The sequence below is a fragment of the Grammomys surdaster genome, unplaced genomic scaffold (genome assembly GCF_004785775.1).
Source record: "Grammomys surdaster isolate TR1022 unplaced genomic scaffold, NIH_TR_1.0 194, whole genome shotgun sequence".
NCBI lineage: Eukaryota > Metazoa > Chordata > Mammalia > Rodentia > Muridae > Grammomys > Grammomys surdaster.
The window spans coordinates 6,326,671-6,342,321 of NW_021604639.1; the positions used below are offsets into that span (position 1 = coordinate 6,326,671).

At 44.6% G+C, this 15,651-nt stretch overlaps 1 protein-coding gene across 10 annotated transcripts in view; it reads left to right on the forward strand.

Moving 5' to 3' along the window:
- Zmynd11 (zinc finger MYND-type containing 11) overlaps positions 1-11,984 on the forward strand; it is an 85,626-nt gene extending 73,642 nt beyond the window's left edge. For 5 of the 10 annotated variants that reach the window (XM_028769807.1, XM_028769804.1, XM_028769810.1 and 2 more), the window contains 9 exons: positions 850-937; positions 1,483-1,538; positions 2,317-2,394; positions 3,106-3,224; positions 5,751-5,958; positions 6,347-6,583; positions 7,123-7,395; positions 7,583-7,768; positions 9,820-11,984. In XM_028769807.1, the coding sequence (XP_028625640.1) occupies positions 850-937; positions 1,483-1,538; positions 2,317-2,394; positions 3,106-3,224; positions 5,751-5,958; positions 6,347-6,583; positions 7,123-7,395; positions 7,583-7,768; positions 9,820-9,942 (1,368 nt within the window). In that variant the 3' untranslated portion in view covers positions 9,943-11,984. The remainder of the gene's footprint in view (positions 1-849; positions 938-1,482; positions 1,539-2,316; positions 2,395-3,105; positions 3,225-5,750; positions 5,959-6,346; positions 6,584-7,122; positions 7,396-7,582; positions 7,769-9,819) is intronic. The other 5 variants (XM_028769811.1, XM_028769813.1, XM_028769812.1 and 2 more) reach the window with 3 other exon arrangements.
- The last annotated feature ends 3,667 nt before the right edge of the window (positions 11,985-15,651 follow it).

The window sequence follows — 15,651 nt, forward strand, 5'->3', positions numbered from 1 at the left end:
GAGGGGAGGGGAAGGGAAGGGAAGGGAAGGGAAGGGAAGGGAAGGGAAGGGAAGGGAAGGATCAAAGCTGACCAGCGCCATATCCCCTATAATTCTATGGAGGCTGTGTAGGTAATGACCTAGGAGAAGTGGGACTTTTCCTTGAAGAAAGGGCAATTGAACTAGTACTATACAGGTAAAAAGCTTCTTGAGTCAGGCACAAGGGAGGAACATGGTATGTGAGCATTCCTTAGAAGACCTGGCTTTCCAAGCCATTTTTATGCCAAAATCACTAGGATTCAAAAATTCTTGCTAATTCCAGGTAGCTTAGCTCCATATAAAGTACTTGAAAAAGTTTGGGCTCCTTTCTACATAGGGAAACTACTTCTCCAAATTCTTTTTGGCTACCAAAGGCCAAGCTACAAAGAGTGTATTAAGGAAGTCATTTTCTGTTTCTCACTAATGTAGAGAAAGCCATGCAACGCCTTGGTCTATAGGGGAACTCCTGACACTTTACTGCAAGCCAATGCCTGGTCCAGCTCAGAATCACATCTTAAGAGGTTTGGTGACTGTTGTGGAGGCTAATGGCTCCTCCTTTCAGTCTTCATCCAGCTCTTAGGAAGATGGCAGGGATATGTAGCCCTGCTATCTTCTGATCATTTCCTATTGGCAAAGTTCAGCAGCAGCAGCTGCCACCACAGCTACAGATGAGGCATGGCAGCTGTGCAAGCCACTGTGGGAAGTTGATACACTCACCATGATGCCACCTGTGGCCCTTTCATTTCTGGTGCAGGCAGCAGGAGTCCTGATGTCATCTGGACAGATTCTGCTGTGTCCCCTTCTCAAGTGCTGTGTCTTTTACCCCCACAGAAGGTGAATGAGGGGAAGTACCGGAGTTACGAGGAGTTCAAGGCTGACGCGCAGCTGCTGCTCCACAACACAGTGATCTTCTATGGAGGTTCCATCCTTTTTGTCTTTGTGTACAGTTTGACAATGTTAAGTTCCACGTTGAGAATAGCTGCCACAGTTCCTTGTAATCCATACATGAGTAATGATGTTGGGATTTAAACTGATGGGTGCTTTCTGGTGTGGCTTACAGAGGCCAGTGCCCTGAGTGGGGCAAGCATTCTTTTGACCATTTTTTTCTGGTGCTTAGGGTCTAGCCCAGGGACTTGTACATATCAGTTAAGCACTCTACCACTGAGCTATATCCTCAGTGAAATGCAGTCTTCCTACCCACATGCTTTATCTTAGCTCAGAGGGTTTTCCAGGCACTTTAGAAATTGATACTTTCCTACTAAGATCTCATTCTCAAAGACAAGAAATCACTCTTTAGTAGTTGTGTTAAATGCAAGTTGCCTGCGCCACCTAAACATCATATAAAATGTGTGTTTTAAGAATACAGTGTCGCCATTTGGTAAACTGAAATGACAGTAAAGTGACTTGACTCGGTGGTGGTAACTTCTAGAGTATTGATGATAGGTTGTTTATCTTCAATTACAGCAGACAGTGAGCAAGCGGACATTGCAAGGATGTTATATAAAGACACGTGTCATGAGGTACTTACCATTCACACTTAATAATTAAACTTTTGCTATAATCCAAATCTTAAGGCTTCCGCCCGTCCTTGCCACATCTTAGTTATGGCATTTCCTTTGAATGTAATTTGATTTTCATGTTTGGCATATATGAAAAGTAGCTAAATAAAATATTTCTGGAAAAACTTACAAAAGATGTTATGGCAAATTTAGTAACTGAAGCACTACTAGTTGCTGATGCGTTGGTGAGGTGATGAGATGTGAATGAGCTGCCCTCTGCAGTCAGAGCCATGTCTAGGAACGAGGGATACGTGGGAAAGCCAGTTAAGCAGAGAACAAAGCCTGTGCATACAGGAAGTGAAACATCTGAAGGTTATTCTTGTAAAAATCTCAAATAAGGAGTTTGATTTCTTCAGTTCATTTCAAATTCAGCTTTTCTTTTTTAGTTATTACAGTCTTATTGGATCACTTCCGTGTTAAAAGGAGTGAAATGGTGATGTAGGTATAGACTCCAGGGCAGGAGAGCTATCTGCTGGAGAAGAGTTGACAACAGGAAACAAAAGACAAAAGTAACCGCTACAGTTCTGAAGAAAACGCTGCCAGTCAAGGCCAGCGGGCAGCCAGGGAAGGGCTCTGTCACCTGGCTTGTGGGTGGAGGTGTCCCCAGTGGCAAGGCCTTCTCTCATACTAAGATGTTAAGTTGCAGTGCACTAGATTAAGGAAGGGCCTGAGAAAGCGCTGCCACCACATGCAGCTGCAGCTCTTCTGCCGCGGCTCAAATCATTGCTTTGCTTTTCAGCTGGACGAGCTGCAGCTTTGCAAGAACTGCTTCTATCTGTCAAACGCACGGCCTGACAACTGGTTCTGCTACCCTTGCGTATGTGGAATTTTGTGATTTTCATTTATAGAGAACTGTTTGGACCAGTTATTCCCTGTTTACTTAAGAATGATAATACCTGTAAAATATATTTCTTTACATCATATAGTCCATGTGATCTTAATGAGTACACATAGATGAAACATGACAAAGCAACAATTGTTTTTCAGCTCTGAATTTCAAGCAGCACTTAGTAAGACCATGCCCTGGGTCCCTTAATAAACAGGAGAGCGAGTCTTTGCTTTTCCTCTCATTTTCAACAGGAGACCTGTAGCTTTGCCCCTACCTATACCGCCATCATTTCCTATGAAATGGCAGTCTGTAGGCATTTGAGGGCAGACTCCCCAGAGACTGACATCAGGTGGACTCACAATCAGAACAGTCTCTGTGGGGGCTAAAATTCTCCCCTTCCTAACACTCACGCAGGTGGTGCTGGATGCACACTCAGTGCACTCTGCTCAATGCTGCCATGCACAGGGCTCTTGGATTTAGAGGTGACTGTATCCCAGCTTCTGCCTCATCTGGAAAATAGCCTATAGTTCTGTTATCTCTTAAACATATGAATTGTGGATACTTTTGTTGGTGTCAAAAAAATACTTCTATATGTCTCATAGTTAAAAGGAAATATTATCCAATTAATTATGTCTTACTTAATCCATGTTTCTCTACTTAAGTAGTCCAATATTAAAAGAAATAACATATCATTTTCAGATACCTAATCATGAGCTGGTTTGGGCTAAAATGAAAGGTTTTGGGTTTTGGCCAGCCAAAGTCATGCAGAAAGAAGACAATCAAGTTGATGTTCGCTTCTTTGGCCATCACCACCAGAGGTAATTCTCAAGCTCGCGCAGTAGCCAGAGCTGAGCTTACGAATATGTGGGCGACTGTAGGAATGCCATGTTTACTTCAAATTCACACATGTCTGTAGCTAGCAATAATTTATGTAAGTTTTCAGTATTATTGTAAACAGAAAAATTCAGTGGGATGCTTGGTCCTCAGGTGCAGAGCAAACTTGTGCTGAAATTGAACCCATCATGCAGGGCATGGGAGGGTCCTCAAGCACAGCTGCTTCACACTTAAAATTTGCTCAGGTATTTGAGTCTTCTCCGTGACCCTATTAACAGGCAAAAACAATCAATTCGCGATTATAGCCTCAGTCTGAGGATGTGGCCAAGCCCAGAGAGTATGGAGGAAAGGGACAGCACACACCGTCTCCACTCCCAAGCATGAGTTGTAAAGCCTAAAATCTTACATATGTGGAATTCATAAAATGTGTGTATTCTAAACAAAGAAGTTGACCATAAAATTACTTCACAATATTTCATAAAAGTTACCAACCTGCAGGATGACACACAGATTTCTCACTGTAAATTAAGGCCCTAACACTATTGAACATTAAAAATTAAGATGTTAACGGTATTCTCGTAAGTCTTGTTATAATTAGTTTGAATTAGAAAAGTGAATTTAACTTTTGAGGATTCCCATTAGAAAGTCCAGGGATAAAGCCAGAAAAGGTTAAGAACTGGAGTCACTAAAGTCAGCCTTCTGAACATCACACTAAAGTCAGCCTTCTGAACATCTTGGGGCTCAGTGTCTTGGGGCAGAGGTCAGTAGTGTATGAGAAGCTTCAAAACAAAGGACTGTTTTCCCACATAGTTTATCATTTATCTTATGTTCCCTGTGAATACTCCGAGTGTCTGGTTTTGTCACTTGTGGAGCTGCACTTAGCAGACAGAAACTAATGTCACAGTGCACAGTCATACTACAGAGTGAACATTTTAGCTTTGATGAAGAGGTAAGTTTTATCATTACAAACTTCACTCATCAAGTGGGTTTCATGTTCCCACAGAGCGGCACTGTGCACATGCCAGTGGGGTCAGTGTCTGTCAGTGTGTCCGAGTCTCAGCACTGACTTCTGTCATCCAGACACAGTGGCCGGGCTCTCCTCACGCAAGCTTGAATCAGATGTAAGCTCAGCACCTAGCTCGAAGGCAGTAAGCAAAGTGATGAGTCATGGTGTAAAACAGGAAGAATGGTCAGGCCTCTCAATAGACCTGACATTCTAGCATGTAGTGCAGAATCCTTGACCTGGATAGAATAAAACATGAATGACTACTTAGGACACAGAGTAAAAATTCCATCTTATGAAGAGTATTTGAATAGAATAAAACATGAATGACTGCTTAGGACACACAGTAAAAATTCCATCTTATGAAGAGTATTTGATGTATCGAAAATAAACAGATTGTAATTGTGAATTCACACCAAAAGAATATGTCTCATGAGGAGGTACTAGTTGCTAGTTTTGGGGAGTGTGTTTTTGATAGTATATTGTATTACTCGTAGGAGGCCGAAAAAGTAAAGCAAATGATTTTGGACTCCCTCCCCCCTAGACTGCAAACCTGACTTAGCCTCCAGGAGACGCCAGTTCTTGCCTGACACATGTGGTCTGTTGTAGTGGGTATTTCTAGACCCTGTAAGATGGCAGTTGCTTTGTAGCAGTCAGCTTCCTTAAGGCAGCCAGACCTTTTTGCTATAAATTGCTAGAGATGGCATAGGCTGGGAGCCTGCAAGAAAGATATTTAACAGTTTGGGGTCCTTTTTAGTAAGTCACAAAATCAGTTTCTACATCTTTATCACTATACTAGCCTTAATTGTTGGGTGTCTGTTCTTTTTATTTTTTTTGTATATCTCTGAGTACCCAGTGTTAATTTAAACTGCGACTTTTACATGGAAATGTTTTAAATTAGGTTGAGGATGTAAGGGAAGGCTCTTCCATCCTGGGAGATGAGCAGGCCACTCGGCACACCTTCTCACCGACTCCTCCCTGAAGCTGGTCACCAAAGTGCTTTGGTGGATGCCCCTGTACAGCAGAAGCTCATGACTTGCATATTCTAGCTCACCTTCACCTCCTGTCACCTCTTTAGCTCAGTTATAAAGGCAGAGGCACCTTGTATCAGGAACACACATCACCTGCTTCCAGTTAACAGGCAGTGTGTGTGTGCATTTTGAAAAATTCCATTAGTTTTGAAATAGTTTCATAATGCTGATTGGCTTATAGCAGGATGGGTCCTGCAAGCTTATATTATCTAAGACAATAGGTAATACTTTTTAAAAAAGTGTCTCTGTGAACAATGGCAAGCAGAGCTGACAAAGGGGACAGCGAGTAAGTCAGTATGTCCTGGGAACTGGCTCTTCACCTCCTGTCTACTGGCTAAGAGTTGATCAAGCCCCGAGTGTCCGCCTTTGTCAAGTTGCTGTGGATACTCTTTACAGTAGGCAGAGTCCACACCCTGCTCCTAGCCCTCCCCAGCATCACGGTGGTTTCTAACTATACCTCCCACCGCCTTCCACAGGGCCTGGATCCCTTCTGAAAACATCCAGGATATCACGGTCAATGTGCACCGGCTGCATGTGAAGCGCAGCATGGGCTGGAAAAAGGCCTGTGATGAGCTGGAACTGCATCAGCGGTTTCTCCGTGAAGGAAGGTTCTGGAAGTCTAAGAATGAGGACCGAGGTGAGGAAGAGGCAGAATCCAGTATCTCCTCCACCAGTAATGAGCAGGTGAGTCACCGGTGCCGGTAAGAAGGTCCTGCTGATTCGGATTCTCCATGTACCCTCCTCACTGTCATAAACAGGTTTTGACATCTTCTTTCCCTTTCCTACATACATCTGTAAAGTTCTCTGCACAAGTAACCAAACCAGTGCAAAGGTGTGAGTGGGTAGAAGCGACCTGGAGGCTGACCCAGCCAGTGGGAGGAGAGTAAGTGCACGGCTCGGCTCTGCAGGTCCACTGGCTTTCACCACCGATCCACAGCAATAAGGAAGCAAGTAGCTGCTGAGTGGATGGAAGGACTCCTTTCTCTCCTGCGGGTCCACTACAAGTATTTTCAACACAGAGGTATTTCCTGCTATGCCAAATAATAAGATATTACTCTTATAATGCCCACAGCTGAAGGTCACTCAAGAGCCAAGAGCAAAGAAAGGACGACGTAATCAGAGTGTGGAGCCCAAAAAGGAAGTAAGTTGCCCGCCTCACAGTGTCCAGGTGGCAATCGAAAGAGGAAAGAGTCTCAAAGTACGCTCAAGACAGTCAAGTAATATCCGTCAAGTTAAGGCCCAGTCTCCCGACTCCTGTCGTTGTGGACTGCTGCTCGACCAGCACACGAGTGCACAGTCTCCGTCCCCAGTAAGCAGCCGGGGAGCAGAGGCCGGGGAGCGAGCAGGGCGCTGCTGCGGTCCCGAGAACGAACCTGGTGTTTTCATGGCATTGTGTAAAACAGCAGTTATCTGATAAACCAGTCACGCCAACTCTAAAACAAGGAGACCATGGTCAAGCTTTCTCTTTCTGTATGAACGGAGCATGCTTTAAAGTTGTCAATCTCAGTGAGGTGTGATTTGGGACTCTAGGAAATGACTATAAGTTGATAATGATTTTATAGTTTACAAACCAAAAATTTTAAAAGTAAAATCCATCATATTAATAGTGAAATTATAAATGAAAATTTTGTTTAGAATTTTCTTAAGCTATTCTATAATTTTTCATTCACTGGTTGAGGCTAGGGAGTGTTTATTTAATTGTGATAAAATATAACAAGAGACCAGCTTAATTACCTGCTTGGTAATAGCAGTGTGTATACACACAGGCGTGTGTGCATACACTGAATTTTTTATCTTAACTGAATTGGGGTGAGTTATATTATCCTGTTTTGCTTCTAAACACTTTAGGAACCAGAGCCAGAAACGGAAGCAGTAAGTTCCAGCCAGGAAATTCCCACAATGCCTCAGCCAATTGAGAGGGTGTCAGTGTCAACCCAGACCAAGAAGTTAAGTGCCTCTTCCCCAAGAATGCTGCATCGGAGCACCCAGACGACTAGCGATGGCGTCTGTCAGAGCATGTGCCACGACAAGTACACCAAAATTTTTAATGACTTTAAGGACAGGATGAAGTCGGACCACAAGCGAGAAACAGAAAGAGTGGTCCGTGAAGCGCTGGAAAAGGTGGGGCTGTGCATTGCTGGGGGGCGGTGGAGAGTGGAGCGGCCGAGCCAGTGTTCCTCATAGTTTACAGTTAGGGTACTTTCTCACTCTCATCTCTATGTGTACCAAAATAGTGGGAACAGAGCCCAGTCCCAGCAGTGAGGCCTTGTTTACGTGAGTGTCTTATCTGTCACTGTCTTCATTTCAGTTGCGTTCTGAAATGGAAGAAGAAAAAAGACAAGCTGTAAATAAAGCTGTAGCCAACATGCAGGGTGAGATGGACAGAAAGTGTAAGCAGGTGAAGGAGAAGTGTAAGGAGGAATTTGTAGAGGAGATCAAGAAGCTCGCGGCGCAGCACAAGCAGCTCATTTCTCAGACCAAGAAGAAGCAGTGGGTGAGTACCCTGTCCCCGCTGCTCCTGGGCACATGAGCTCAGAGAGAGGTGCAGTGTACACACACACACACACACACACACACACACACACACCACGGGTCCCTCAGAAGGTAGTCATGACAACAAAGCATTCAGGGATCCTGGGGCCCCTCACAGGCAGGGCAGTGCAGATGCAGTCACCTGCAGCTTCTCCAGCAGTGCAGACACTGTGTGTGAAGGGTCTAGGTTGACTTTGTAGAGATGTCTGTAGTGACTAAGCTGAAAAGCTATGGGTGCATCCCAACAGCGGTGTCCCTGTGCTGGACATTCCAGTTATGGTAGTTTACAGAAATTGCTTCTTCTTGCTTATAGTAAGTGTATGTCTTTGGTCGGCAAGTCCCCTCCCTTCAGTAGGACTGGGGATGTCAGCAAGTCCTGTTTCTAAGCCTTTCTTCCCCTTGGGATAGAGGTTCCTGCACACAGCCCTGTGCTACTCTCTCAGCCCCAGGGTCCTGAGGGAACTACTTGGGGGACAATTGTCCCTTAAGCTCCTAATCTAGTTTCAATTTAGATGACATCCTATATAGCATTTTATGATAATTCTTCCTTTTACCCTGCTTCTATTAAGATTGTGTAAATATATATAAGGTTTTCATGAAGTATGAGGTAAGAAAAAATTGTTATAAAGGCTTAGCAAGAGTGACAAGAATGTCTGGGCACACACACACAGAAGCTTGTGCAGACACTTGGTGGAAGGGACTGCTGGTCTCACTAGATACGTTGAAGATATGACTCTTCAATTCACAGAAAATCAAAAGGAAATAGGAGGGGGATGCTGGAGGTCTGCTCCTTAGCCCGTGCAGACAGGAGCACGGTGCAGCTTCTGACTTGGTTAGGCAGGCATTTGAAGGCTTCTGACACTGAATGTCATGAGAGGTGGGGTTGTCCTAAATCAGGATCCAAAGCCCAGCTTTCCGCTCAGAATGTTGTCTCCCACCAGGGTAAGTACTCATTCATACAGGGGGACAGGAAGGAACGCACACAGATGCCAGGTGTCAGGAGAACTGAAGAGTAAGAAGCGTGCTGGGAAAGCTGGGTCCCCCAGAGCATCTACAGGGAAAGGGATGAAGGCAGGGACACCAGGAAGTGAAATAAGTTAGTCTGCAGCCACGCAGCCCTGATTTAAATTCCAACCTGAGTGGCTAACCCATGCATCCTAACCTCACTCTGCTTTCCTGCAGCAGAATGGCAGGAGCTGCCATTGTTGATGTGGCAAAAATCACAAAACTGAAAATATTAATTTTGACAAAAAAAAAATTAAAACAAATATTGCAACCAAGAGGAAAACTGGAAGGTTGAATTTTTACCAGCCCAGTATAAGAGAATGTTCTGGGTCCTCCTTGGGACTCTAGGCCACCATCAAGTGTAAAGGACCCCCTGTAGTCTTGTGGGTTAGAAACACAGCCTGGTCACTCTGGCTTTGCTGCTCATCCTCCCTGCAGGCGTCTACAGTGGTATAGCCATTAGCCCACCAGCCCCGCCTGCTTAAAACTCAAGTGTGAACTTTCCCTTCATTTCTTCTCCCATGTCTAACTGTCTGGCCGCAACACTAGCCACCTTTGACCCTGCTGTCCCTGGTGGACTAGTGAAGAAAAGATCTCTCGGTCTCGGTGTGGTTCCCTAACACATAGGAGCCCAGCATTTAACGCTGAGTACCCACACATCAAACGAAATGTCCACGTAAGGTAGGGCTGGAGCTCACCAGCGCTGGGTGTCGATCCGTCTGTGCAGTAGAGGGATGTGATGTGCGAGAACAGACCTGCACACGCCCCTCCTTAGAGACTCAGCTGGTCAGGAGTGTGAGGGAAGAGCTACAGGAGGGCAGGCCAGCTGACACTGGAGCTGGGGATGAGCCCAATAACCCAGGCTGATGGAGTGCTGGGACCACATCACATACTCCAGTGCACATACCTTGTGGGCTAGCCTGAGCCACAGAGAGCTTTGCAAGCCTTAGAAGCATAGTGGGCCCTGAGCTGTTGATGCTGGCCTCACGTGTGCCCCCTGCCCTGCAGTGCTACAACTGTGAGGAGGAGGCCATGTACCACTGCTGCTGGAACACGTCCTACTGCTCCATCAAGTGCCAGCAGGAGCACTGGCACGCAGAGCACAAGCGCACCTGCCGCCGGAAGAGATGAGCCTGCCGCCACCCTCACACGCAGCGGTTGTTGTTCCCAAGAAGCCAAAATTGTTTAGAATTTGCTTCCCATTTTGCACCAGCCTTTAAACACTTTTCGTGGTGAAATTTTGCACAGTAGTTTAAATCTTTTGTTAATGCTCCTCCGGCATTTTTCGGGGGCTGAAGTAACATCAATGGAGGGTATTACTCTAAATAAATCTAATTGAAGATTTGTTGCATTTTCAGCAAATTTTAAAACATTTTTAGGTTTTACAGAAATTTTAACCTTTAAACAACAGATCTTAAAAAAAACAACAGGTGAATATGAGAGAGTCTAACAGAGACAGACCAGAGCTGAATGTAAGAGCGGCAGATGCTTCAGAACAGACTACCTGGCCGTGACCTGGCCGTGACCTTGCTGAGCTGGTTTTGTGCGGATTGCTCACTGCCCGCAGGCCTTGCCTGGGGCTGTGCTGGCGGCGTGTGATTGAATATAGGGAACAGGGTTGACACAGCAGGGCTAGCCCTGCATATTTTTTCTTAACTATTTCCCAATTGTGTTTTCATTATTTCTTTTCAATATATAACTTTTATAACAAATTATTAGCTTTGATCTTGTAGTTTAAAATTGCAGGGAAACTGGGGTAATCTTTTACTGAGCTGGATCTTAGAGAAAAATGAATATTTAAATTTTAAAGTTTGCACATTTCATCTTTATCCTGACGTGAGTGCTTGTAACAAAATCAGCAGCAAAAACAAAAATCAAAAGCCAAAAACTACCTGTACTCAGAACATGGAATTACAGCTGAGGCATACAAGTTTATAACTGAGTCCCCTCCCACCTCCCTAGTGCCACCCTAACCTACCCTGTGTCTCCTAATCAGAGGGAGAGAGCACTTGCGTGTCACAGAAGCCGTTGTATTGTAGGGGAGGGTCATTGCTACTAAGGAATCCCTCACTGTACACAGTGAGGCTGCATGCTACTTTCCTTGTATTAAAGATACCGTGATGTGTACAAAGTCTGTATCTGCGGGATGTCTGGTTAAGAAGCATTACTGGTAGGAATGGATCGATAGTTGAATCACATTTTTTATACATAGATATATAAAAGACAACCAGGAAAATTAAATTTCTTTAAAACTATCTCACCAATTGGTTTTTTTTTTCTCCTCCAAGACCCATCACAGACCAAACCAAATTCCTACTTTATCCTTTAGTTATTTTTTGAGGTTAGAGAAATAATTTGTAAATATTTATTTAGACCTTTGATATTTATTAAAGCAATTACAACAGAAGTGAAAGAGTCGGGAGAAAAGCCTTTAAGACAGTTTTCTCCGGTCCATCAGGGTCACTCTAAAGATGAAAGTAAGGAGCCGTCTGTGAGACCTCCTCCCCGGTGGGTGCCGGTGCTATTGCAGACATGTAACTACTGCCACTCGGGGGTGCTCTTTTGTATAAGCCCATGAGCTCCCCCAGGTTATAAGGTAACCGCACTAGCTTGGCACCGCCCCCTCCTCGCTGCCGTGTACCAGCACTGCTGCTGCGCTGCCCGAACAAGGACACTTGACAGTCTGTGATTGTTTTCAGGTCTTCAGACGTCGATCCACCCCTGTGAGAGCAAGTTATCGTGGGAATATTTTTGGTGTAAAATCATTCCAGAGTATGTACTATTTACCTGATAGCTGCATGAAAGTGAGGTTCCTGTTACTTTGGCTTCTTGTCTCTGTCGGCACGGCTGCACATTTCCAAGTTACTACAGTGTGAAAACTGTGTGTTAAAAAAAAAAAAACAAAATTAAAAAAAGAGATTGTGGCCTGGTTTTGTAAAAGTTTTAGGTAAAATTACAATTGATTGTTTTAGGAATCATTAAAATTTTCTGCAATCATAAAGCTCTATCCAGGTGTTGAGTTTACCACTCTGCACATTGTAAGTACCCATTGTGGCTGTCCAGTTCTATGATGCGTTCTGGCATTTTGTAAGCTGCTCTGACTAGCAATATATAGATTTCATTTACTGTGTTAACATTGGTTAATAAATGTATTTAAAAAAAAAAACCAACAACTCTTGTCAATAAGCTGCTTTAGTTCAGTGTCTGGTGCCAGACATGACACAGAAGCGTGGTTGAGAGCTGTGAGATGCTCGTAGTATCGGAGATGAAGCCATGGGAGTTGGTTAAGAGCACTGACTGCTTTTACAGATGGCCAGAGTTTGATCCTGCATGGCCCTCACAAGCATCTGTCAACCTAGTTCCAGGGAAGCCAGTGTCTTCTTCAGACCACTGTGGACCCCAGGCACACACATGGTGCACATACTCTGCAGGCAATGCATTCATACACATAAATGTGAAAAAAGGAAAATTTAAGTGCAGTTCTTCATTTCAACATTTATATTGGATTCCATGGGCCATTTCTCAAAAAGCAGAGGGTGAGATCCTATACTCATGCCTGCTCTTGACTGGAACACTGAGCAGCCAGGGCCATCCTGCCCTCACTAGGGTGGCAGATGTTGCCATTTTGCTAGTCTACAGCCTTCACGCCAATGTCAACCCATCTTCATGCAGTTTCTGCGTGATTTCATCCCTGCGGTCCAGTAGTGGGATCATAGTTGGGATGAGATGGTTTCAGCTTGAACTTACTGTAGGAATCTCAAACTTCCAACAGTCATCACAAAATATTCTGGTCATTTTGTCTTTGTCACTAAGCAACAAGCTCACCTGTGCTGAACTTAAAACAAACAAGCAAACACCTCATACCCTAGACACCCACCCCGAGTCTAGATGTTAAATCCAACAGTTGTGTTCAGAAAGGTTTTCAGCTGAGAACTCCATGAGTAACAGGTATGAGTCCATAACAGTGCAGACAAAGTGACAGTCTCACTGTAACAAGCCCAGGCCAGAGTTGAGTCAGTGAGGCCCCTGTGCCTGGAGACAGATAAGCAGCTCCTATCTCCCAGTGCTTACAAACATGCAACAGGACCCTGCATGGAAGTGGCTGCATTCTAACACATTAGAAGGAAGCCTTTCAGGAAGTCTAGCCACCAATACCCTGATCTGACAGTCAAGACCAGGAAAGTACAGACGGGTCAATTCCAAGTGATTGAATGATGAACCTAGATGTGCTTGACTGGTGAGTCACAGAAAGCAGTCTCCAATCAGTTAAGTGTTGGCTTAACTGCAAGGTTCATTTGTTTTTAATGCATGTACTATGCTAGACTCAAAAACTTCATGACCATCCAAAAGTTGTCAACAAGTTCAACATCCTAAATGATACCTGTCACCTCAGCTGGCTTCTCCACTCCCTCCACACCCCTCACTGACTAAGATGGTGCAGCAAGCAGCTCTACCTGTTGTGTCTTCACCCAGTCTCTGATTTAGAGGTGCACAAGCCCAGTCTCAGGAGGCCTTATTCATGCACTGTTAGCTCCCTCACTTCAGCACAGGCATCCTTAACAAGTTCCCAAGTGCTGCTACTCTGAGGACCACAGATGTATTACCAGGAAAAGTATTGGGCCATATACCAATGTGCAAGACAAACTGCATAAAATTCTATAGGTGCTTCGTGCCCAGGATTACCTTGTCCTTCAGGTTAAGAATTATTAACCCAAACAAATCAGTGAGACATCAATACATAGTGAGACAAATGGAGTTACTGTAACTGAGTTCAAACTGCTCCCACCTACACAGACACAGAGCTCACCCGGCGACTGCAGACATCAGGAACCATGGTGTGGCCCCGCAGCTTGGGAGACTGGAGATTCATCTGCTCGTGAACTTCCGGGTAGTATGGAGTCAGCTAACCAGAGACCATCACTCTTAAGAGACATGTTTAGTTTTGATCCTGTGAAAATTCACAGGCAGTGAGTGTTACTGCATTCCATAAAGCAAAAATGCTGGGACAGAGACATAGAATGCTACAGAACTATAGAATTCTACAGAACTATAAATTTCTTAGTAGGCATATTGTGTTAAAAACAAAAGCACAACCAGGTAAAATTAATGTTGTGTCTCATCAAACATTTGTAAATAATATAAACTTATAATTATGGTCTCACATCTTTGAGTCTGGCCACAAACTTTGTGACCTTGAACTTCTGATCTTTCAGCCTGTAACTGTCAGAGTGCTGAGATCACAGGCATGTACCACTGCATTGGCCATATGTGGTTCTGGGCATGGAACCCAGGGCTTTCTGCATGCCAGGCAAGCTCTCTACCCATGGAGCTACACCCTCAGTTCTAATACAAAAATTATGGTTAAAGCCATTTGCATTCTTAGTTTGTAACAAGCTTTCAAAATCTAGTGTTTATTATTTCCCCCATGTCTCCACCGAAACTAGCTGCACAGGCCCCAGTGCCCAGTGGCTTCTTCTGTCATAGACAAGCACCTGTCTGTTCTGACTCACTGTGGTATTCACTAGCATACACATTTTAGAATGCCTAGGAACTGCAGGGAAAAAAGTAACTCTTACTGGAATTTGAGGCTATTGTAATCTCAAATTTGAGAGCTTAGAAATTGTCTGGTCACCACATTCTAAGAAAAGTGAGACCCCCCAACTGAAATCCTATAATGTGACAAGGATTAATCTTGAGGGGGTAGGTAAGGCAAAATTGGACCTGCATCCTCTAAGGCTAGGTAAGACAGACCCACAAGGAGATGAGCATGCAAGCCCTTCACGTAGGGCCTCACTGAAATCACAACACTCAAAGAACCAGCAAGACCCAAGCAGGCTATGGAATAACAAGTGAGTGTGGAAGGGCTGTTGATATCCTATTGATAGGAACTGGCAGAAGATGAGAGCTTTGGGGAAAAGACCAAGATCAAGACCTAAAAATGCAGTTGTTGACTGTTCCTCTGATGAGGAATGTTTCTTCTTGGGATAGGGGCAGGTGTCATTCAAGGGAGGTTCAGTATCCTGATTTTAAGAGGAAAAAGGTGACAGGACATCATTTGTATCCAGCCCCCATGCCCAAGTAGAACATTTTAGGCTGTATTTCACCACCCTTCAGGGATATGGTCAGTCAAGCAATCCAGGGGGAAGACCAATGTTGTGACCCAACATGGATGGGCTTCTAAAGCAGTCAAGGGAAAAAATACAGAGAGAGCTCTGGCTTGGTAGGTTTTGGGGATGGGAGTTACTAGCAAACAGCCAGAATCCCAATCATGCAAGATAAATAAGACCCAGAGACCAATAGCAATACTGTACAGCTCCAGAAAGTGTGTTCATCTAGTGGATTTCACACCTGTCCTTACCAGTATAAAAAAGACTAAAACCAAGGGCAGAAAAACAACACAGAATGAATGCAGAAGCCCTGAGAAATACACTTACACCGAGGGCCCGGATCACAGCCAAGGACTGGTGTTCCAGCATCACCCTTCCCTGCAGCCTCACCCACACACTCCAGGCTGGAGGAAACCTCAGGTACGTTCAAATTCCAGGTCCTGCCGCGCCTTCCTCTACACAGCAACACAGTTGCTCTTCTGGTTGCTGTGAGAAAATGCCTGGCAACTTAAGGAAGGAAGGTTTATTTCTGCCTCACCATTCAGGGTTTCAATCCATCCCGACACAGGGAGGGCGGGCACAGCGGCTGTGATAGGCTTCCTGGCATGTATCTGCAGCTGGGGAGCAGAGACATGAATGCTGGTGCTCAGCTCACTTTCCCCTATTTATCTACTCAAAGACCAATGCCTGTCAGATGGTTCCATCCACATTCAAGGTGGATCATCCCTTCTGC